The 25840-nt window shown below is 38.7% G+C and overlaps 1 protein-coding gene across 2 annotated transcripts; it reads right to left on the reverse strand.

Annotated features, from left to right (window-relative positions):
* Window positions 1-634: 634 nt before the first annotated feature.
* Window positions 635-25840, reverse strand: Pter (phosphotriesterase related). 2 transcript variants are annotated; one of them, XM_051205842.1, is made up of 4 exons: window positions 25390-25840; window positions 23571-23836; window positions 7771-7911; window positions 635-1377 (listed from the first exon to the last, which is right to left on the reverse strand). In XM_051205842.1, the coding sequence occupies exons 1-4, from the start codon at window positions 25819-25821 to the stop codon at window positions 1167-1169; spliced, it is 1050 nt and encodes a 349-aa protein (XP_051061799.1). In that variant the 5' UTR covers window positions 25822-25840; the 3' UTR covers window positions 635-1166. The 2 variants fall into 2 exon arrangements, with proteins under 2 accessions (XP_051061799.1, XP_051061800.1); XM_051205843.1 differs by lacking the exon at window positions 7771-7911.

Raw genomic sequence — 25840 nt, forward strand, 5'->3', positions numbered from 1 at the left:
TCATCAAAAGTAGTGACTGATTCGATTTTGCCTTTCTGATATGTAAGGTAACTCATAAATGAATTGCCATAATTTTAATTTCTATTTCACAGCATATATTTTTCAAAGATGGATTGGTAGTGAGGATCAAGGGATTAGCTTATAAACAACAGTGTATGTCAATTAAACATCTTAACTAACATTTTTGAAAAGGCATTATTAGCAAAGAACTTCATGGCTGGATCTCTTCTAAAGAGTAACATTTACAAACAGACTGTCATTGCCAATAGATCTGACCTTTTCTTTAGATAAATAAGTATTATTTTCTCTGTTTAGGCCTGAGGAAAAAAGAAATAAAGGTAAATGAAATAAAGGGACTATATAAGGCAAGCATTTCTCTTTTTTTTTGCATTCTAACTTACGACTTAATTAAATTGTGGCCTTTGTTATTAAACTGTAATGATTCATTAAACTATATTATGTATTATATTTTTACTTTTATGATTTCATTTTTACAATTCACTATTGTTATATGTGCTTAGATAGGTTTTGTAAATGAAACACAACTAACAGCAAAAATGGTGACCAGAAAGCCACGGTGAAAATGATTTATTATAAGTTTAAATAGATAGGTGCAAAACACAGTTAACCTTCCAAAATATTTTTATTGTTATGAATTGGTAATTTTATTGCAGTCTTCGTTGGAGAAAAAAGTCTCAAAATTTAACTTCCCTTGTTGCAAAAGTGATTTTAAAATGCCATATTATTCATTAAGCATTAATTAAGGAACAGCAGGATAATTAGTAGGATCATCAATAGCACAAGAAACATTAGATTGCTCCAGAAGGGGGCAACTTAACTAGAAACACCATAATTTTTCTCAAGTAGTGTAGATGATAGAGTCACGGGAAAAAAAGATTCAAAATGACTCGGGAGATACATCTCTAAATTATTGTTTGGAAACACACTCTTTTGTATTTGTTTTATTAAGGTAAAACAATAGGACTCACTTAAGCCTAGCAGACCCCACCAGAGAGTTCCCTGTGACATTTATCGAATTCCTCACAGGAGGGAAGTGATCAGTCATTGGTTCTGTGTAGACTGGATTTATGTCTCAGAGTAGATTTGAAATTACCAAATATGCTCTGCAAATTTAATCTCTAGGTCTGTGTTCATAAACAGTCATCCTATTTAAAAGTTAGCCATTGCCTAGGGTTTTCTATGAGGATCTTATCAATTGCCCTCTCACTTATTCCTCTGAGGAGCATCTTAGGAACAATGTTGGTGAGAATATGTGAGTAGCCATGACCTCCATATTTCATGAGTCGGTGCTTCGTGTGTATGTCATGTGCCATGAGAATCCGATCTTCATAGCCCTCATCCACCAGGAAACGAACCCTACAAGAAAAACGTTAACTCATGACATGCCATCAGTCTCACATTTTAGATGTTACCTTTCACTCCTGTACGTAAAGATTCTGTCTTTAGCTGTGTGGCATATAAACCAGGACACTCTAAATGAATACTGTGTGGTGACGATTCAGGTGTTAACTTCACATCAAGATGAATGAGATCCTTATTCTGCACACATAGAAATTTCTCCCCAGTGATATTTTTGACAGTGTCTGGCAATGCTGCACTAGAGCTTACTGTGGTTAGGCCATTTGGATGAATGGCCAGAATAGCAGTTCACTGAACAATTTTATGTTCGGCTCTCTTCTTTAAAATGCTTGTCTTAGGCTCAATTTTGAAATACCATTCTCTCTCTCTTTTAAAATCAGTAGGTGTTTGCGATTACAATACAGAAACAAAAGGATTCTTCATATGAATAAAGTGCTTAGAGTAAAATCAGCTGATTTTCAAGTGCAAGGTCCATGCTATGTGGTTATACAGTTGATGAAGGTGGGTTGGCAAAGTTCTCTGGATTCAAGCCATCTGTTCCTCTGCAGTCTACAGGAATTCTGACTTAGTGGTGGTCTCTGAGCATTAGATGAAACTGACCAAAAGTTTTCAGTCTATATTCCTTGTCAACAAGGCTGCTAAAATAGCAAGCTGTTCCTTTAAATGACCATAGTCAGTTGACTAAAAGAAAGCTTCCTGGCTGTAAAAAAAAAAAAAAAAAGTAATCCTCTTTGCCTAGTTAAGAGCTATAATCTTCAGCATGAGTCACCTCCTGACAGCCACCATCTGTATGTGTCTGCACTCTGGGCAGTGTCTATCCCTGACCACCATGGCATTTGATGTCAGAGGTGCAACTTGCAAACAATGACTTTTTTTTTGGGATTCTTGTACAGTCTTTTGAGTATCAAGACTACCAAATGGACATAGGTGGGTGGATCATGCTCTTGCTCCGGGGGGGGGGGGGGGCTATTTGAAAAGTCTTGTTTTAATAGACAGACAGGAGCATTTCTTGCTATTCTCAGGCATAAGTTCTATTTAATAACTACTGTAGTACTCATGGAACACTACACACAAAAATGCAAGTTACAAAAGTCTGCTCTCTGAACACCTTTAAAATAAGTTACAATTGCACACTATACCTACCTGAAGGTCAAAGGAATGGAAGTGCCATGGAATGCAGCCAATCTGGGTGTTTGGTAAAGAAACCAGCATTCAGCAAGGGTACATGGATGCCATGTCTGTCTTACAGCGGCATGGCATCTGCAACCAGATTTATGCCTCTAAGGTTATTTGGCTTGTTAAAACTGGTCCTGAAGTCCTGATCTACAGTTACCTTTTGAAGAAACTATAGTTCAGTGGGACTAGCTAAGAAAGTCATATGATCATTTGCCATACAAAGGGAAAATGTGAGAGAACACATGTGCGGTGCTGGTCCCCGGGATGACTGTAGAATGGAAGGTCATCCATCAGAAGGGGAGCTTTTGGGGGCCACCTGATTGATTTTCCAGAGTAGTTCTCAAGATTTTACATATTTTCTTATTATCTGAGACTGTATCTCCTGCTGCAGTTATAGCTCTGAAAAACAGGTAGACCTTAGGCCTAGTGCATCATGGGCTCTGGACTCAATCTCTAGCACTGCCTAAAAAGGTATGGTGAGCCACACAGGTCTGTAATGTAATCGCATCCCTGAGGGTGAAGTTGGAAGAGCTGGAGCAGGACTTCAGGCTTACCCTTGGCTTCAGGACACCAAGCTCACCTACCTGGGCTATTTTTGAAATTTTATTTTTTCCAAAACAATAAAAGTTGGGCCATTCCTCTTCAAGCTGATGCTGTTGTGCAGTGGCAGAGTGGTTGCTTTTCTGAGAACTTCTATGTGCCATTACTACAATGACATTCACACAGAAAACTTTCTATAATATACCTTTATCCCACTTTGAAACACACAGTTCTTACATTGGGAAGTCACAGGACAGAAGATGATGGATTAAATGCTTGTAATTAAAAATGAGAACCCTGAAAATTGTAACACCCCTCCCCCCAAAAAATGAGAATAGAAACTTGGAGTCATTCTTATCTTATTTTGTCTAAACTCTGAATAAATTTATTTTTGGGGAGGGCAGGGAGAGGAAACTCTTAGAAATCACAATGAAGTCAAGGCTGAACAGCTGTGTTATCTCATGAACATGATAATGTTCTGGTTGCAGAAACATAATTATATGCTGGCCATGACTGGAAGATGCCTGGACATGTCTGCCCTGAGAGTTCATCTCTGATAGCATGGAACCTCACAGAAGAACAAGAGTTACAAAGACACTGCCAGAAGGGAAGAACCACTACAGATGAGAAGACAAAAAATCACAGTAATTATAGCAACACAAATGAGTTCATGTTTTGCAAACAAATATTAGAGAGAGACTACAAAGTGTGAAAAGGCAGAGATATAATAAGATTTGAGAAATGGAGCATAAGATTGAAAACAGGTGTTAGACACAGAATTTCTGGTTCTGAGAACCAGAGGTAGGCAGAAGCGCGGGTCTATATTCCTGCACTTGGGAACTGCAGATTCCCATGGCTGAGAAAAGACTACTGATGAATGATACAAAGCATGTGCTCAGTGCATGGGGTCATTCAGTTATGATCACTGGCTGGGAAGAGTGAACAAATGCATGGAATTGATTTAAGGGTAAATAAGCAGGAGATATACACACATACAGACAGCATATACAGATATTTTATATTCATACATATACACATTATCCAATGTTTGACACATAAAGAATGATTACATTGGCACAGTAAGAGATAAACAATTATTATTTTTTTGTTCTTGAATTAAAGCCAACAAACATTTACCCATTATCATATCCCCTCTTTACCAGCCCCCTTTCTTGTTGCAGGGGGTCTGGAGGTCTCACAGAAGGCACAGTGACACAAAGACACACACCACTGGCCAAAGATGGCTTTAGCACATCCAGAGTGGAGACCTCTCATTCCTAACTGAAGAGTGGAAAATTATCATTCCAACTGAATTTAAAATACATTGAAGGCATTTATCATGAAAGAGTTATTGAAGACCTATTTGAAAGAGAGAGAGAGAGACACACACTCTCTCTCTCTCTCTCTCTCTCTCTCTCTCTCTCTGTGTGTGTGTGTGTGTGTGTGTGTGTGTGTGTTTAGGCACAGCATGTGCATTCAGGTGCCTGTGGAGGCCAAAGGTGGGCATTAAATCCCATCAGATAGGTGGTTGTAAGTCCCTGAGATGGGTGCTGGGAACCAAGTTCCATTCTCACCAACAGAAGTGATGTTAACTGCTGAGTCATCTGTCTAGCCCCATGTTTTGGTTTGTCTTGTCTTGAAATAGTGAAAGATGATAACTTACTATAGGACATAATTTTAAAATCCAAGTCTATGGACAAAGAAGTTTTACTCCTGAGTATGGCATGAATTGGTAGAGTCTTACAGAAACATGTTTGTCCATACTAACAGTGTTCCTGACCAGGAAAATTAAAATCATGAAACAAAATAAGTGATAAGCAACAATAGAGACTGGGGAGATGTCTCAGCAGATAAAGCATTGCTCTGTAAGAGTGAAGATCAGATTTCAGATTTTCAACACCCACATAAAAAAGGTGGCTTACTTGTAATACCAGCCTTGGAAGGTGGTGGCAGGGGATCCCTGGAGCACACTGGCTAGCTAGACTAACTGAATCAGCATACTTTGTGATCTGCAAGAGACCTGTTTCAGTATATAAGGTGGAGAGCTATGAGGAAGACACTCATTAACTTCTGACCTCCACATGCTCATGCATACATGCTCATGCATACATTGCCTCAAAGATGCCTGCACACTACACAGACATACAAAAAGGAACAGAAAGAGGCAATGGATTGGTTTTCCAAAGAACTAGTTCAAATATCAAAAACAAAAATGACAGCTTCATTGGTCAGGTTGGAGAAAGTACTTTACTATGTGGAATAGTCTTCACTTTGCACAACTAATGCAAATATCGGCTAGTTCTCTCTACCTAATGACATTGAAGTGGAAGATTATTTTACTGTTACTGGGATCACTGTAGACAAATGTCAATATATAGTAGTCTAGGAAAGCACAGAGATATAAAGGTCACATTCCTGAGGGAGCAATCTTCAGCTTGGTTGAAATGAAAACAGGCTTGGGATGGCCCTCTGAGTCCCACTGTATGCATGTTCAACTATTGATACCTGTCTCAGTTTGTGGACAGTATTTCTCAGTTCTAGTTTTGCTCATTCCATCAGTTTTCTGCACAAAACCCTTGAGTTTGGGTCCTTGTTATTTCGGGACTGCTTTCTCTGAAATCTTAATCTTCAGTCTCCCATGCTCCTCATTCAACCTCTTGATACTCTTTTCACTCATCCTACTGTATATACTCACATATATCTTTAAAGTCTATAGGTTAACTTTCTGTTACATTATTTCTAAATATGTGCACATTTCTTCATATGTCTTACCCCCGGCTTATACTCCCTGTCCCTCATTTCATTCCTTCCTCTGATCCCCTAGCAATTGCATCTTTCAGATGAAAATCCCAATCCTAGATTTCTTTGTGTGTTCACATTTAGTTCTTTGACCCACAATGCTTCACTAACACTATTATCAATATTAAAAACATCCTTTGGGAAAACACTCAGAAAACCCTGTGCACTAGTGCCAACACAATCATGCAGCCATGATTTCCAGGCTTGGATGGATCTCAGAAGCACGTCTCCAACTCAGCAGCCATTCCTGTTCTTCCCTGTTCTCCACAAGACCATCATGTCTGCCTCACATGAAGACTGGAGGTCACAAAGGCACTTGGTCTCAGTTCTGGATCTTCTTGCTAAGACATTTATTTGCATCAACGTTACTGTTTGCTTCCTGCTTTCCCAATGCAAAGGAGAAATTCTCCCTCAAATAATGTGGTACCTACCTACTCCCCAAATTCTACCCCTTTGTCTCTTTAGGCACCTGGATCTATATTATCTTTCTATATATTTTTGTGTGAAAATTCATTAAATATTTCCATATTTAGAACAACACATTCATATAAAAACTCTGCAAACTGTTTTTAATATAAATTGTGTATTCATCTCTTAGGATTACCTTTCTTTTTTGGACCCATTCTCTTTGTGTCTATCCCTCTCTACTTCTAATCTTAGCTTCATAAACTGTTGAACTTTGGAAAAAGTTTCCCTGGAACACCTATTATCTTCTAGCCCCAGCCCTCCTCCCTGTTTCCCTGTACTACTATAGTTTTGCCAAGAGTAACTTTCATATTCTCTGGCCCCTTCCTTAGCTTCCATCCATTTCTCAAGCCTTCTACGGAGACCACACTTCCTGACTATGAGAGTCTCCTAATTTGCAACCCAGTTGTTATCTTTCAGCCTTGATGCTTCTTGATACGCTGTCTATTGTAGATGTTCAAGCCTTTGGCTTTAAGCCTCTCCTCTCACTGAGATATTACATTTCCCCTGATGGCATCAGGATGAAAACATCTCTATCTATCTCTTCCTAAGATTCTGTTATTGACTCCATCTATTCAATATCTGTGTCTCCAGGTGTCTGTCCTCTTTCTTTTCTCCATGATCTCGGGTATTCCCAAGATTTGAACAAGTTCATATAAACTGATTATGTCTACTTTTATGTCTCAGCTCAGATCCCTGCTCTGAGCTTCACACGCTGATGTTAGTTATTATTTTAGGGATAACAATACTTAGATGTTCCTAAGCTAAAGTCTTCTTTGTCAATCTCAGATGTATTTCTCCTCACTCATTCCCCATCTTGGTTCTGTTAGTCTTCAGTCTTCATGTCACCCTGTGACCAAGACCAATCAACATAGCCTTCTTCTACTCCATCAAAGAATAAATACTGTATTGATTTGCTTCTTCACACATTAGATAATGTTGGGAAGTTGTGATGTATGGTGTTTACATGTGGCATTTTATCATTTAATTTGTAATCACCACCTTAATGGTATCTAATAAAGCTTTTTAAATGATAATTTCAGAAGATCTTGGCTTTAGTGAGATAAACCTGAGGAAGGAAGTACTGATCCCACTATGGATAAAAGAGGGAAATGGCTTTCATTCTCTCCTTGTCATGGTAAAGGTATGGCATTATCTGTTTCTTGTCAGCTGTCCATCTGAACTGAACTTCTAAGGCTCTGATAGCTTTAGCCTACTTACTATGACTCATTTTCTTCTTGAAATAATTTATAGAGTTTTTCTCCCTGGAATAGCTCAGATGTATTTTCCTCTGCCAAGGCTGCTTCAGCCTACTTACTATTTTCCAAATCTTTGCTAATACTCACCCAGATATGACAAGCCAAAAGGGCTGGCAGAAGAGAATGTGATGAGAGACTCCAGTATATTTACCTTCTAATTCTTTTGTTATCATCAGGCATATCAATATCAGGGCTGAACTGGTAATTAAGGAGCTCTGTACCAAAGAGATCATATTCCAAGTAGCAGCCAAGTTGAGCAAACTCCAGCAATTCCTTCTTATTAAGTATAGACCTAGAGAAAATAAGGCAGACATATTGCTATTGCTATTATTAAAAACATATTCTCTCTTGTATCCTGTGGATACAAATATATATATATTTGAGGACCGGAGAGAAGATTCAGTGTGTATCATAAGTACCAGCTGCCAAGCTTGATTACCTGAGTTCAAATCCCTAGGATTCACATGGTGTAAGGAAAGAACTGGTTCCTACAGGGAACCTGTTGAATGGAACAACATGTCCACATACGCATGTAAAACAAATGTCTTAAAAAAACTATGACCTTCTTTATGTTCGCGTTCAATTAAACTAAGTTCAACTCATTACCAGAAATATGGAAATCTACCTAAAAAATGAAGTTCTAAAGTCCTTAGGAATTAGCCCTTACATCAATTTTTCTGCAATTATCCAAGCAGAATTTTGTAACTCCCCTTTAGAATGTTTTCAGGATATGTTCCTTGTTCTTCTAAAAATCTTTACTAGCCTGTATTTTCATCCCATAGGACTGCCATGAGCTATGAAAGCTATCAAAGGCATTTGGTATCAGGTCTCTCACCACACGAGTTAGGTTAGTAATGCCAATCTAGCCAAAGCAGGAAGCTCTTGCTGCATTGGAGGAAGCAGGGTGATTTTCTTGAGAAATGGTTCTGAAATTAATTCCAAAGCCTATGTGAGTATCATTCCAACACTTTCCAAAGGGGCAATAGTCATAAAATTAATATGTTCAGGGGGCTGGGGAGATGATCTGTCTGTGAAGTGCTTGAAACAGAAGCCTGGGGACCTGGGTTCAGATCCCCAGCAACATAAAAGGCTGAGTGCAGAGTGCAGACACAATGTATCTGTAACCCAAGACCTGGGGGGTGGGCAGGGAGGGAAGGAGGTACAGTAGATTCTGGGAATCTCAGTGACCAGTCTGCCTATCTGAATTGATGAGGTCCAGTTCCAATGCAAAACCATGTCTCAAAAAATAAGGTGGAGAGTGACTGAGGAAAACACTCAACATCAACCACTGCCCTCCATATGCATGTGTCCATCTATGCACTTGCACACATATGTGAACATACTCACAGCAACATGTACATACATTATATATATATATATATATGTGTGTGTGTGTGTGTGTGTGTATGTATACTTATATATGTATGTATGTTCTTTAAATAAAATTTATTTTAAAAATGAGGGAAACCTACTTAAATCCATTCTAGAAGCTTAATAGGAATAGACTATATTCTTAAAAATTTGAACAAATATAAGCATATCAACTTTTTGTAAAAAAATATTATTTATCAGTGTCTTGTCAAATTAATAGATGTATTTAAAAAGTCTTTCTATTTTAGAATATAACCATGTAAATGAACGGAAAGGAAAAATAAGAAAATACAGATAGGACAACAGAGGAACTGAGTAAAAAAAAATCACAAAAAATTTAGATTATATCAACTAAGAAGGGATGCACTATCCTACTCCCTAGTAACTTTGTAGACTTTCAATCACTTGGAGAAATAGGAAAGAATAAACAGATCCTGCCAGAATACAGTGTGAAAAATAATACAGGGGGAGGAACTGCCTTAGACATGGCAAGAAGGCCTAGAGAAAAAGCTGACAGAAAGAAAGTGATTGCTTGGAGCCCCTGGCCTGGAGAAGAAATAAAAAAGTTTATCCTTATCCTGTAGGTTCTTAACGTGCACCGAGGTTCTACAACTTTGGCAACTTCAGGATCCAAGGATTAATGCAAGACTCTGTCTGTGATTCTGCCACTTAGCAATCAGAAGTATCTTCAAAGCTTTTCTCCCAAACAACTGAGGAGGAGGATCAATTAAGCTTCTCTGTGCTGTGGGGCCAATCGGTGCCTGCTTCCCACACAGGAGGCTGACCACTGACTCACTCTGTTGTCTCCTTTCTGGTTCACCAGTTTAATACAACTTAAAGCTCATGGCACTGTTTTTGCAGGGGAGGCTGAGGAGGCCTTCCTTTATACTTTAAAATGCAAATTACCACTGTGCTAAGGTCTATTAATACTATTCCTTATCCATCTTCTTACCATGGAGACAAAACTTTTGCTTCCAAATTTACTAAGCTAAAAGGATATATGTTTTTCTGTAGTAAACATATTCTGTTTTTCCCAAAGAACCATGCTTAGAAACAAAATATACACAATTAAAAATAACAGGAAGGAGACGAGATTAAGTTTAGTATTTTCTCTTTTGAGTGAAATTTGAATTGTTAATTACCCAATATGCACAAACTACTGGATGGGAAGGCCAGAGGAGGAAGGAGGCAATGACAGGTCAGATTAGATTCTCTGTTCCTAATACTTTTTACCATTTTTCCTTTGGTCCAATGCCCCCAAACAAAGTTTCTACATTTTAAGTACCTCATTAAGGCATACACTTAAAAACTAAAGTAGGTATAAAGCCACAAGAAAATCTTTAGTTTTAGTTCCAATTGGAAGTAAAAACTGGGGGGCTGGGTGAGGGCAGGGTAGCTCAAGCTGCTAAAGTATTTGCTGAGCAAACATGAGAACCTGGGTCTAATTCCCCAACACCCATCAAAAATCCATGTATCCTGCAGATGCTGGTAATCTCAGTGCTGAGGAAGTGGATGCAGGCAGATGCTTGGATTTTGCCATCCAGCTAGCCTCCTCTAATTGGAAAGTTCCAGTGAGAGACCAGTTTCAAAAAGCAAGGCAAGAAGCCCCTAAGGCACAATGTCTAGGATTGACTTCTGGCCTCCATATGTATGAACACACAAGAACATGATTACACACATGTGTACTCCCCAGCAGTTGTGCTGTTTTATTATCTCATTTAATGTTTCCCATAATCCTATCACTTCTTGATTTCAATGATGAACTGGAGAAGTGATATCAAGGTAAAGTGCTAAACTCATATCAAAGCTGAAAGCCATTCTCTTAACCATCACACTGCATAACTTGTCCCATTGCCATTCTTTTCACTCAATGGAAAAACTAGGTGGCCTGGATATACACATAGTATATGTCATTTTAGATTTGTTTATTATGTACAGTGTTCTGTCTGCATGTATGCTTGCAGGCCAGAAGAGGGCACCAGACCTCATTACAGATGGTTGTGAGCCACCATGTGGTTGCTGGGAATCGAACTCAGGTCCATCTGGAAGACCTGTCAATGCCCTTAACCTCTAAACCATCTCTCCAGCCCAGTATATGTCATTTTAAAGCTAGGCATCTGATTCCTCTCCAATACTATCCTGGAACTATGTGTGAAAAAAAAATGGGACTCAAATGGGAAGATGTGAATAAGGAAGGGCAAACTCCAGAAGGGCAAGAAAAAATTAGCTTGTAGAGTATTTTAATTCCTAGGTAGGAGTACAATTAATATGAGAAGTATAATAGGTAACACTGTGCTTTCCAGTTACTTTAGACAAAATGAATAACATGCTCAAGGGGGAAGAACAACCTTAGTTATGACTGTTGCTTTGCTTTTTCACATGAGCCTCACGTTGCTCTATGCTCCTTATACATGCTAAGGGACACATAGGCATCTTCTTTTATCAGGTCAGACAAGATGGCTGCTTGTGATCTACCATCCATATTGGCTGCTTCCACACCCTTCTCTACCTCAGTTCATATAAACTATGCTATTGTTTAGTTCTAGGGCATGCTCAGCAAAGGCTTATGTGTTAGAGCTTGACACACCTGCCCCCCAGCTCTTGGTACTATTAGCAGGTAGAACCCTAGATAACTAGAACACAGCAGGTCTTCTAATCACTGGGTGATCCCCTTGAAAGGAGTAAATTTGAATTCCAGTCCCTTCTTCCTCTCTTTCCCAGTTTGGCCTTGAGTTGAAGAGATTTGTCTTGCTAAGTAATCCCAGCATAGCATTCAGTATTTCCAAACACAGAGGAGTTTCAAGTTTCTTCCCAGTCTTGGACTCCACAACTATGACCCAAAAACACTCTCCTTTTTCCTTCCTTCCTTCCTTCCTTCCTTCCTTCCTTCCTTCCTTCCTTCCTCCTTCCCTCCTTTCTTCCATCCATCTTCCTCTTCCTTCCTTCCTTCCTTCCTTCCTTCCTCCTTCCCTCCTTCCTTCCATCAATCTTCCCCTGCCTTCCTTCCTTCCTTCCTTCCTTCCTTCCTTCCTCTCTCTCTCTCTCTCTCTTTCTTTCTTTCTTGCTCTTCTGTTTTCTACTCCCTCTCTTCTTTCAAATTATATCTTTGAGACAGTATCTTATTGTGTAGTTCTGGTTGACCTGGAACTCATTATGTAGACCAGTCTGATACCAGGGACCCATGTTGTAGAAATCAATGGCTCCCAGAAATTGTGCTCTGACCTCCTCACAGATACCATGACATGCATATGTCCATAAACATACATGCCTACATAAAACACACATCAATCACTCAATCACTGAGTGTGTGTGATTGTTAAATGAGCTGTTGAATTCACCATGAAAAACTCATCTTTTGATTAATTAAATGAATTCCATGCCATTTATAAAGTGTCTTGGGAATTCCAGCATGAAAATTAGACCTTTTTCAGTCAAGTATTTGCTGTTGTCACCTCTGGTTATAATTTCATCTGCTGCATACTTCAAACTTTTGTTTTTCAGCTAGTAACTTAATACTATATATTACAAAGTAACATATCTATAGAAAGACATCAATTTAATAAAATATATATTAAATAAAAGATGTATCCTCCTAGGAAGTGGCATCTGAAGTGACCTGCCTTCATTTTCAAAACATGCTTACAATTTACCTAGTGTTTCAAGGCTGGTGTGAACATGTAAGTGATCACTGATTCTGTTCTTCCTGTTCCCTCTGTAGTCTAGCTTTTGTCATGTTCTGAGGGATTTGATGTAATGTCAAAATGTATCCTGAATAGGGGTAGGGATGTCTGCATAAAATAACAATTTGGACAAGGTTTTGGGGGGCCTTGCATAGAAGATTCATGGGAACCACAAAGATGGCAACAGTGCTTCCTATTTGAAGGCTGACAGTTCAAAGAACTCCCAAGCACATTATGTCATTTCATACATCCAATTACACCTTATGAATTAGCTTAGAAAACATTTCCTGTTACCTGTCTTGTATTATCCTTTATGTTGGGAATACAAATATGAATAACAACCTTAGCTGTCATCTAAAGTAACTTAAAGTCTGTGGAAGAAGACAGATGTTTTAAAGTAATAATTATAATTAAATGTTCTGTAGTGTTTATAGTGCAAGTAAATACAAGATATTATGAAAGAACAGTGAATGAAGGGATTCACTTGAGCTGAGTCTTGAAGTATCTCATTTACATAAAGTTAGGTAGGGTTCAGGGGTTGCATAAGAGGTATTCAATTCAGAGGATCACCTGTTGAGAGTTAAGAAAGGCATTTATTGCTCTTGAATGAAAGGCAATAGCTTATCGGGGTGAAGTACAGGAGAGAGGAAACATCTATACATACATACTTACATACATACAAATACACAGATAACTATCCATTCATCTCTCTAACTAATAAGAAATTATTGGTCTCCCATTAGCATAACTCATGAGCTGGAAAACAAAGACAAATAGCTCACAGTCCTGTCTTTCAGAAAAATTAGTATTTATTAAGGAAAAGAGACACTTATACAAATAACTGTTTTACAGAATTACAGTATCATGATAACAGTACTTCTAAGAATGAGGTTAGCAAATAGAAAAAGGCAAAAAGTCATCTTGACTGGTTCAGGAAAAACTCTGTTGAGTTGCATATTGATGGAAATACTCTTCCAAAATAGACACAAGGAATAGAATAAGATATTACAATAAAGTCTCATATTTCTATGAGAGCCTGGAGGCACAGAACACTTGAAACAGTTCCTGGAGAATTACTGGAGATCAGGTAGAGCATAAGGTAGGCACCAAAAGAAACAGGGTATTTGGAGTTTGTGTGTACACAGAGGGTATTCACTGAAGGGTTTTAAGTCAGAGGGAGTAATGTAGTCAGTGTTGTATTTGGGAAGATGTGTCTAGTTGATTGTAGAAACCAGATTCTGCAGAGAGGCTAAGAAATTTAGTTCTTTTGGGGAGACTCACAGTAGCTCAGGTGACAGATAAAGGCCTGAATTCAGGCAATAAGAGAGGAGTGAATAGGAAGAACTGTTTGGAGATCTTCATGAGGTGGCACGCCCAGACTCCAAAGAGAGGAACACTCAGGCTAGTGTTCCGAGTGAACAGCACTGACACTGGTCCCAATGAGGAAAGCAGCAAGCAGTGGGGTGAGCCATGGGGGCTGTCAGTACAATGACAGGGATGGGGATGAACCCAGGGCAGCTAATTAGTTGAATTAAGTGATTCCAAGAACATGGGAGGAACAGGTTCTGAAGCACACAATACACTGAAGATATAATTATGCCACATTATGAAAATGTCATTATACAAAAAAGAAACTGAAGTGTGGATCCTGCAAAGCACAGGCAAGCCTGGTCTTCCAGTACCTAAGTTCAGTGTTCATTCCTTATGCTGGGCAGTGACCTAGTCAGCAGGCATTGGGATCTATGGAGTCAGGAGGCTAGAGGGTGGCAACTGTGGATGGGCTCTGTATCACTAACTGAAACAGCATATTGAGGAAGGGTGGGCTACATTTCCCACAAAATCATATACTCTTGATTAAGTAAAAATTTAAAAGTTGGCACACACATGCAAAGATAAACATTCATATAAACAACTCCTTTATTAAAAACTAAATTTTGATGAAAGCCCATTGTAAAAACTAATTTATTTATTCCCCTGGCCCTTTGAATTTTTCACTTTAAAGCTAAGGAATATTTGTATAGATAGAGTATGTGGGATGTTTAATTATGCTATAGAAAAATTTCAATAGCTACTTTAAATTACTAAACTCAACTAGAAATGTTCATTGAGTACCCTAAAATGAATTTTAATATATTTGATGATATTTTAAGCACATATAAAACATTATAACCCAAAGATAATAATCTAACAAATTAATACTGAATCCAGGCCTGATGGCCAATGTCTTTAATTCCAGAACTTTGAAGATTGAGGCAGAAGGATTAAGATTTCAAGACCTCTCTGGGCTACATTGTTGATTTTAGGGTAGGTTGGGTGGGTTACAACATGAGACCCGTCTCAAAAATTGAAAGAAAAAATCCAACTTAAATTTCCAAACACTCTCCTCATATATGTTCTACACTGCCTGTGGTGGCTTTACCTCAATGAAAAGACTGGAAAACTTTAATTTTGGGGAAGGTTCTGGGGATCGAACCCAGAACCTCACAAGTAATCTCTATTCTGCTCCTGGCACCTTAGGGATGAAAGATACCAGATAATGAATTTTAATTAATTAAAAGTAAATGTCAAAAAATACGGGAAGCAAATATTGCCAACAAATTTTAAGACAATTTTGTATTTCAATTAAATGTTTACCAAGAATTTTGAGTTTCATTCAAACTTATAATTTAGCATGGCATGTTCAATTAATATTATCTTATGGTTATATTTGAAGGTATTTGAAATGTCAATGTACATGTTTTGAAAGATTCTTTTTGACATCCTTTTATGGGCCAGATTTCAATGCTAGTAATTAATTGGGAATAAAAACCAAGAGGAAAATAATTCCAACTGCTATTATTTATTCTTTAATAAACATTTCCCACACTTGCAAGTTCTGATTGATCAAGTCCTTGTTTGATGAGATCATAGGAAGAAACTATGTCACACTTTAAATATTATGACTTCAGTTTTCAGTAAAAGGAACAGAAAGCCACAAGGAAGAAAAACACTTGTTTGTGAGACTAAAACCAGAAGGTGGGTCCAAATTGCAAAGTGTAAATTAAACTTTATTTTGAAAGATACTTTACAGTATATATACCCCAGGAAGAGCTTTTTACCAGGAACTTTCTAGCTTCCATACAGCACAAAGGAGGCTGCATTTTTCATGTTCGGCAATACATACAGTTCAGGGGATGACGGTGTTGAGGGCAGTGAAGATAAATCTCATAGACATGACAATCCTATTTGTTAAAATATCACCTTTCATGTGAATGGTGTCAGAGTCATGACAAATTGCTTCAGGAAAAAAAATTAATAGTGGAAGGTTTGAGATGGTAGAAGAGGCTGGGAAGAACACATGACCAGGGCAATCTTTTGGTGTGATATTGGCAGATCTACCAACAGCAATTTGGGATACTGAAAATATCAAATATCCTATAAATACCATTGTAGCATAATCGCAAGTTACAGTTTATTGGACAGTATCTGTATATAGAAGTTAAGCTGCCTTTCAGTTTGTGAAAGGCTTGGCTGGGTTCTTCCTTCCTTCCTTCCTTCCTTCCTTCCTTTCTTTCTTTCTTTCTTTCTTTTTTTCTTTCTTTTCACCTTAAAAGAAAACCCATGCTAAGCAATAATTGAAAGACATTTGCACAGCACTTTAAGGGTTAAAATATTTTTTCTTGGCTGGGGAGATGGCTCAGTGGAGAATACTTGCTGTGCAAGCAAGAGGGCCCAAGTTCAAATCCCAAGAATTAGTATAAAAAAGCTAGGTGTGGCAATACCTATATCCCTAGTTCTGTGGGAGCTTGAGACCAAAGGATTACCAAGATTTACTGGCCACCAGCCTAGTGCCAGGTTGAGTGAGAGATCCTGTCTCAAGGAGTACCGGATGTCTTCCTGAGGCCTTCATGTGCATATGGCACCTGCATATACACAAATAATTTTTTAACCCCTTTGAACAAATAGATTTGGAGGCTTAAATAACTTATTGAAAGTCATGTAGCAAGTGAATAAAACATGAAACCAGGGAACCTAACTACATATCCTCTCTCTTGTGTCCAGTCTGTGCTATACTAATGAAAGAATCACTGTGGCCAATGTCATCGCATGATTTTGAATGTGAGCCTAGGCTTTAGTGGCTGAGCCATTTCTCCAGCCCATCATCACATAATTTTAACTTAAAATACATTCAATGTTTGTATCTGTGAGGACTCTATTAAAATGCATATTTTGTATAAAATGTGTTGCCACATGTACACAAAAGCAGCAAAGATGCCATGTTAAAGAGCACCTAGGTTATCATGCATGTGATATCCACACTACATACTAAACAGCGAATCAATCCTCTGTCATAAAGAAAACAGAGTATTATACCAGTGAGCATTAGTCATTGCAGGAAAGAAAGTGCTATTAGTAAATATTTTCTATTAAAAGTTCTCACTTGCTCATCCTTTGTTGCCTGCACCAATTTATTTAATTTCTCACTCTGGTTGGATCTCAGCCAAACTGACTGACATTGTTTTTCTTGTGCATTAAATACATAGTGCACATGATACACAATGCACACAATTCTTCTTCATGTACTTTGCACATCATGTCTGCAATGCATGTACATGCATCCAAACTACAATCTGTTAAGAAATGGAGCTGCATTTTAGCCTTCTGAACACTGCACATCACTGTAAGTGCACAGTGCTCCAACTATTCTTTTTAAGAATGCTACTGTACCATTTAGCAATACAAAGATGTTTTTGTCCAATTTCCATTTGCCAGACATTTGCTTGGAACTGTTTCTGAATGACTTCAAATTAATTCATTAGAATTTATACAAATTAAAAGTGTACAGCTCCAAGGAGCCTGCAGAATTTTTTTTGTGCCTTTTCAAAGACAATCTTGAGGTTAAAAGTCACCATAATTATAATTAAATAATCACTTTGACAAAATTGCAGCCCAGTGTTTGATATATACATATGGTAATTAGTCACTCAAATATTTGTTGTATGAATGAAGTGATATTCCACTCTTTTGATTTAATTAACTGCATGAGAAAAAAGTGTCAGATTTGTATCCTTCCAAGAGTTTGGCCAATTTGGCATGCGTGATCAAAGGCAAATAGAACAGAATGTGTTTTGGATCATTCCTGAGTTTTTCCTTCTGGTCTTTCATATACCCTTGGGTCAAATTCCTTTCCCTTCCCCAGGGAGCAATTTTCAAAGAGAGTGATGTGCTATCTTCCAACAGTTAATTATCATGCCCCTAATCAAACCCTGGATGTCCATCAAAACTCTCTGGCTTGTTAAATAGATATCCAAGAAAATAAAACATTTATAGTACCTGTCTGTGGCCCTCCACAAGCTTAAAATTTGAATTTGCAAATTGTTCCCAAATATTTGATATTTGAAGCATATTTTTTTCCTCCATTGAGCTTTCTCTAGTAAAGAAATAATTCTGTTGTATATGCATGGTTACAACTACTCTAATAGTGCATGGTTGGTAAGCCCTGTTTGAAAATGGATGACAAAAAGAACAGCTGTTGGGGGGGACATTCTTTAAAGCACACATAGCCCATATTCTATTGCCCCAAGGTGGTGCTGTTGATAGCTACCACCTGGACATGTGGCTACATTTTTCTGCAGGTGGTAAAATTATTATAAACGTTTAATGGCACGAAGACTTTCCCACTAAAAGCCTAAATAAGAACACAGGGATGCTGTTATTTTCTAATATGTGTTGACTTTGGGTGGCTATCACTTTCAAGGACAGCCCTCTTTGATGTCCCTAAGGGTTAAATTCATAGAAGTTAAACTGCTCTTCAGCAGAGTCATGTGCCTTAAGGGAAACAGATGGTTAGGGGAGGACTTGGAACATAGCAGATTTATTTTATCAAGTTGTTGCCTGTTTAATGACCTTAAGCGGGTAACCAATTGTCACATGATAATAGTGTGATTTAGAGGTCTTCAAGGAGATGGTCATCCAGTAACTCTTTCTTTTCAGCATCTCAACTGCCCCCTTTGGAAAATCAGGCAAAAGTTTTTATTGTTGTACTGGGATGTGTGTGTGTGTGTGTGTGTGTGTGTGTGTGTGTGTGTGTGTCTGTCTGTCTGTCTGTCTGTCTGTCTGCTTGCCTTGCTGCCTATCTCTCTGTCTGGGTAAATCCTCATGTAGATTTCAAAAATGTTCAGAAATATTCAACTGCTTCCATAGGATTGTGACCACACTGAAATATTTTGTTTGGGTTCCTCCAAATGAAGTCTACAATGGGAGGGAAAACTAAATAATTTTATAGGTAGTCAAGGCTGAAGCTCATTCTGCTCAGCCCAAAGCCCTTGTGTTCCAAAGTGAGCCAAAAGGCACAGAGGCCATTCCAAGCTGCCACTTTCCAAACTTAACAAATCACAGCTTTAAAAACTTCTATGCTATGCTCTGAAACATGGTGGGAAAATGAGGTAACGTCATGTTTGGTTTGGGGAGTTTTAGAGGCTTTGTTTTAGGGAATTCTCTCCTTTTTATGTCTTCCACATTGTGTGTGTCCAGCTCTTTGGTGAGTTGTCCTCATTACAAAGAGCTTGAAGCCCCTGCTCTTTCAGCACAGATCAGATTGCATGCACTGCCCAGCAGAGCTCAGCCAGCCGGTGGAAATCTGACCTAGTGAAACTCCAGCCTGGAACTGGATTGCTGTGAACAGTCACTTCAAATAGCCACCACTACCTACATCTGCCGCCTGAGGTTTTTTTCTGGTACTTTCTTTAGTTGTTTTCAAAAGCCATTTTCTCTGGTTGCTTTCCCATAGAAATATTTCCATGTATTTCTTTGTAATGCACAATTGGATCAAGATGTACCCATATGCTTGGGACTTGTGTGGGATCAGGTCAATCCCATTCAGTTCTGAACCATCTAAGAGGGAAATAATGAACTTGTAGCCAATGGAAATTAGCCAATATATTCTTATTATCTAATATGGAGAGCATATACATGCATATGTGTGTATATGTAATATGTATATAGGTCTACTGAAAAACATAGTTCATACCACTAGGAAATAAATATTAGTACTTTTTATATTGTTTAATTTTTATACACCAGGAAATATTGTAGTAGTTCAGTTTTATTTCACAATTTACAATGAAAACTTATTTTTTAAGTGTGCCAAGCATAATTTTTCTAACTTCATGTCTAACTGTGAAAAAAAAGAAGGATAGTCATATTCTGCTTGAAGGAGCATCTTGATCCAGTTTCAAGCAGTGTGGTAGACTAAGCGTTCACAGAAAACCTTTCCAACAGAGTCCATGAAAAATACTGAATAACTCTGAAGAGGAAAATAAAAAAAGGTCTCATGCTTTTAACTGCTTGGTTGGGCCTGCTGGCAAAGTTAAGACTAGTTCAGGGGCAGAAGTAACAAAGGCAGTGAGAAAATGAGCAGGAAGGCCGGGCAGTGCAAGTACTGTGGGACAGGTGTGGAGAGCTAAGGGAGCCTGGGCTTGGGACTAAACAGGGAGTGAGATTAGTCTGGAGATGCCCTACCACCAAAAGAAAAATCCATCCCTGTTCATGCTTAGGGAGAAATCTTGAGCTTCAGAGTTCTCAAGAGTGTCTTCATCTCAGCTGATGAGGTTGGAAAGATGGGAGGGAAGTCTTGAGAATGGATAGCCATAACCATATGCTTACCACCTGTGAGGGCGAGAACTCAGCGGCTGTGTGACGCTGGATAGGCTCTCCTGTCAGAAATGTAAACAACCACAGAAAGCTGTGTGTGTTCCCATTCATGTGAAGTATTTGGTGTTCAGATTCATGGAGAGGGAAAGTGGAACAGGGGAGACAGTGTCCTGAACACAACTGAACTGAATGCTTCAAATATTTAAGATGATAAATCTTATGTTACATGTATTTTATCATAATAAATAAAAAGAAAATATATTTAAATTTAACTTAAATTTGGCATAAGCTGAGAGTGGCACCCAACTGCCTGCCAGAAACAATCAAAACAAACAAACAATAATAAAAGCAAAATAACCCAGTAAAAGCAAGGCAGAAGGACCAAGAATGGAAGCGCACACCTGCAGTCTAACGCTTGGAAGGCCCAGGTGGGCGGGTCTGAGTTCTGAAGTCAGCCTGAGCTACACAGCAAGATTCTGTCTGGAAAATAAACAAACAAACAAATACACACATAAGAAGAAGAAGAAGAAGGAGAAGAAGAAGAAGAAGAAGAAGAAGAAGAAGAAGAAGAAGAAGAAGAAGAAGAAGAAGAAGAAGAAGAAGAAGAAGAAGAAAAATAATTCACTTGTCATTTCAAGGAGGGTGAGATATGCTCATAGTAAAACATTTTTGCTTTATGACACATGGAAACACTTCCTAGGAAGGACCCATCTATAGTGAGTCAATAGCGAACCACGCCAATAAAAAAAAAAAAAAAGACAGTTGTGTTAATCAGTTATAAGAGAGAGCCTGCATGCTTAATTTTATTGAGACAGTATGTTGCTATGTGGCCCTGGCTAGCCTACAACTTATTGTGTAGATCAGGCTGTCCATGAATATATGGAGATCCACCTGCCTCTGCTAAGATTGAACGCACACACCACCTACCTGGCTTTATGCTTATTATCATTTTTTTCCCCAAGGAGAAACTGAAAATGTGTTGAAAGCAATAACATATCTTAAATTAAACCACACTGATTTGAAAAGTAATGAAGTGGAATTTAATAAGAAAACTTTATGTTAATACTATAAGCAAAACACCCAAAGAGAGATGGATTCTGCTGGAAAGACCGTAGTGAAGAGATGAAACTGAAGAAATTACAACTCAAAGAAAGAAGTGGAGAAACAATGAGAGAGACGTTCAGGGATAAGAAGGACAGGTGTGAAGGTCCTGCTGGAATCGGGCAGGAGGTATGCTATGGACAATAAGCAATAAACAATATTTGAAGAGCTAATGATGGAGCTTTTCCGAAGTAATGGAAGATACATCTTTAAATCAGGAATTTCAAGGACTTTTAAGTGCACAATAACAAAGACACAATGGAGGGGCAGTGGTGGGTGGATCTCTGAGTTTGAGGCAGCCTGGTCTATAAAGCTAGTTCCAGGACAGCCAGGACTACACAGACAAACCTTCTCTCAAAAAACCCAAAACCACATCAACCAACCAACCAACCACACAAACAAAAACCATAATGAGCCAAGTCATAGCAAAAACATAGAATACTAAAAACAATGGCCTTAAAAGATTTTGTCAATCAAGCAAAAGGAAAAGTTAAAAAGAGACGATCACTGAAGGACTTAGGGAAGTAACTTGCAAATAGAATCTCTGTTGAAGATAATTGAGTCTATCATATTATCCATAACAAAAAACAGAATAATGGTATTTTCAGACAAACAAAAGCTAAACATTATAACACAGATATTTACTGAAGGAATTAAAAATAATGTCCTTGGGAGGAGGTGTTGGAGGGGAGATTGAGGGATGGATATGATCAAGATTGGGTATAGACATGCATGAAATTTCCAAAGGAGAAATACAAATATTTAAAAAGAGGTAGAATTATATTATGAATCTTGTCAATTTGATGCTCATTTTAATACAGTTAACCTAAAGGTTTAGGATAAGCATTGGCAACATTGTTACATGTTTGTGTATTAACAGCAGCCAAACATCATTTTACGTGTGACATGTAGTAAGTTGAGTGGCACACTCTGAAAACACATGTCTGTTTTAACCCTAGGAATCTCTGGTCTTTTTTGAGAAAAGGGGTTTTGCAGATTATAATTAAGGATCTTTACTCTAGCTCATTCAATAGCAAATGTCCTTAGAAATGGAAGAGAAGACAGACCTAAACCCAAGGTCCTGGGAAGGCAGAGGCAGAAACTAGCTACGAAGCCACAAGCCGAAGAACGACAAGGTCTGACAGACAATGGAATAAGCGAGTGAGGGTTCCCCCTTAAGCCTCTGAGCTTCCATAGTCTTTGTAACACTTGGATTTCAGACTTTCACATTTAGAAGCATGAGGGAGTTAATTTTCTACCGTTTTGGGTTGGTTAATGTGCTGTAATTGTTACAGCAGCCATAGATTCTAATATGCCGATATCAGAAATACCATATTTACCATTATCTTAATAATTTCAGTTTCCAAAATTCAGGTGTGAACCAAAAAAAGGTAGCAGAAACATAAGACCTACATTTTTGGTTTTCCTTTCAGGGTGAAACCATTTGTTTTCTCTTTATTTTTATTTATAGATGGATTTATCACCCCACTTGTTGGCAAATACTGAACAGGTATAATTGGCACATGCATGATATCGTAAGAAAAAGAAATGAAGCCCACAGTAGTAACCTGTGCTGAAGTGTTATGGAAAAGAAGAAAGTACTGTACAAAATGTCTCAGACAGAATGTGACACAAAAGAGGGAAGAGGATTACATACACATAGATATGGTTTCCTCCTTCCTTCCTTCCTTCCTTCCTTCCTTCCTTCCTTCCTTCCTTTCCTTTTATTTTTCTTTCTTTCTTTTTTTTCTTTTGAGACAGGGCTTCTCTGTGTGGCTTTGAAGTTTGTCTTGGAACTTGCTCTTTTAGACCAGGCTGGTCTCGAACTCACAGAGATCCACCTGTCTCTGCCTCCCGAGTGCTGGGATTAAAGACGTGCACCACCAACGCCTGACTTTGCGCACAGGTTTTAATTTCTGCTCACTATAAGCCTTCATAAATCCTGCTTTCCAGGAACTGTGGGTATAATCAGTGGTAGAGTGTGTGACAGCTATGTGTGTGAAGCCCTATGCTTGATATTCAGAATTGAAAAAAAAAATCACCCTCCAGGTAGCCCCTGCATCTTCTTATGTGATTCGCATTTCATTCATCTCATCCCTGCCTTTTCTTCTTGATAACCCCTTAGCTGCTCAGTGGTTTACAGCGATTTGTAAGGTACCCCGCTTACCTGTCAAGGTGGGACATAACTGTTTTAGAGATGTCTGCACCTGCTTCTTGCAATATGTGGATGATTTGAAAGGGTGCAGCTGGGCTCCTTCCAGGATGGATGATGACAGGACAACCAAGCTGAGCCTGGGCATGAGCTGTAGCCTGAAGTACCTTTCTCTCACTGTCCGTCAAAGGCCAGGAGCAGCCAATTTCTCCAATAACTCCACACTTGATGGTCGTTCCATCAGTTCCATGGAGAATTTCATTAATAAGGACATCTGTAAGCTGAGGGAGAGTATGAATGAGCCCATCCTATAGATTGTGAAATACATCCAAATAAACTCATACTATACAATGGAAATTTACTTAGGAACGTAGTCTTCTAAAACTGTATGCAGAGCCAGCAGGCAGAGAGGATGGCTCAGTGAGTAAGGAGTGTGCCTCACCATCATGAAGACCTATGTTCCACCCCCCCCCAGAACTCACATAAGAATGCTGGGAGTGTGGTGCCTTCTTGTGACCCCAGCACTGGGAAGACAGAGACAGATGGATGCCAAAGGCTCACTGGCCAGCTGCTCTAGTGCAATATCAATGGGAAACCCCATCTCAAAGGAGATATACAGTTTTCCTAAGGATGGCATCTGAGGTTGTTCTCCAGCTTCCAAACAACCCATCCCCTGCCATGCCCTGAGATATATTAACACCTTTCTTTCTTTCATTCTTTCTTCCTTCCTTCTTCCTTGCTTCCTTCTTTCTTTCCTTTCTTCTCCTTCCTTCCCCCTCACACATACAAAGCTCAACCTTCATTTAGTGAGTACTGGCTAATGAACCACCCATTTTTGGCTAATTTACAAATTCAATAAGTTATTCTAAGTATCTTACTGAGACTATTTGAGAAACCCATCACTTAAAGATGCTGTAGGAACAAGGAGGAAGACGGTGTGTTCAGACTGAAAAGGGGGGTCTTTATTTCAATATGGGTACAGCATCTATGGATGCCATTGAATCTGTCAACTCTATCCAGTAATTCTTTAATTCTCTCCTTCATTTGGCCTAGAAAATTCACAGCACAGAATATCCACATTACTTAGTTTGACAAGTACATAATTCTTGTCATTATTTCAGTCTTTAATGTAAGTGCATACATTTAAAAGTTTATTGGAACATAATGCCGATGAAAATGTAAAACAAATCATTTTAAGTACTAACAGGTATTTCAACAAGAATTTACCTGACAGTCTGTAACTGTGAAACAGGCTATGGGAAATATACAGGGATACATACTGAATATAAACACATGTAAATTGACATGTGTGTTTAACAAGAGAATGCACACATGTGCAACAGAGCCCTGCAAGCCTAGCTTCCTTCTGCCAATTCTTACTTAATATTATAAACAAGAGAATAGCCCTTCCTCCCAGCTTGTAATAAGAGAAGAAGCTGTATTTGCAAACATACCAAGTCTCTGCCTGCCAGGTCTCACCCTACTGTGAATTTTCATTGCTGGTTATTATAAAACCCGAGGGGAAAGCTGAAGCTTATGATGGGAAAATAAGGTTTACAAACAGACTGAAGAGGAACCACTGAGCTCTGATAGAATTTGTACAAACTAAGCATTAACACATTGGAACTGTCAAGGACCCAAGTGTTGAGAGTTCCTTCCTCAACGCTCGGAAGGCACGGAATCTCACTAATTTGGGTCCTAGTTGGCAGCTGTCTTTCTGAACTAGCTTTTTTTTTTTTGTCACATATCCAGTTACTTCTGAGCCAATGGCATTTCCAAGATTAAGACTGTCCTGAATCTATAAGCAAACAATGTCATAAGTAGTACTTCTTACCTGCTCCACTGACATGGCCCTGGTTGCTGCTGAGTGAGTTGCATCGACATAAAATCCAGCTCCAGCTATGATATGGACTCCAGTTTGCTCTGCTAGCCACTTCAGTGTTTGCACATCCCTGCTGAGCCCAGCTGTTGTGTTCTCCACCAAGGCGCCTCCACCCTTAGCCTTGAAATATATCAGCTCTTCCTTTATGGCTTCTGTCTCCTGATTCAACTGAAGGTTCTCCTGATGGGAATAAGGATTTTTCTGAATCCAAAATAAATTTTTCAGCATGATAGGTTCCTTGGAGGTAGCTTCATGGCATGGAGGAGGTGGGTAGTAAAAATTGTCAAAGTTCATTGTTAAATGTTCATGGGTCAAGGTGCGTCCCAGTTTGCTTGGTTCTACAAGGCCCAAAACGGTTTGCACTTTTCCACTTAAGGAAGACATTTCTGGAAGTGGCAAAGGA

Source organism: Phodopus roborovskii, unplaced genomic scaffold, assembly GCF_943737965.1.
Source record: "Phodopus roborovskii unplaced genomic scaffold, PHOROB, whole genome shotgun sequence".
NCBI classification, from domain to species: Eukaryota; Metazoa; Chordata; class Mammalia; order Rodentia; family Cricetidae; genus Phodopus; species Phodopus roborovskii.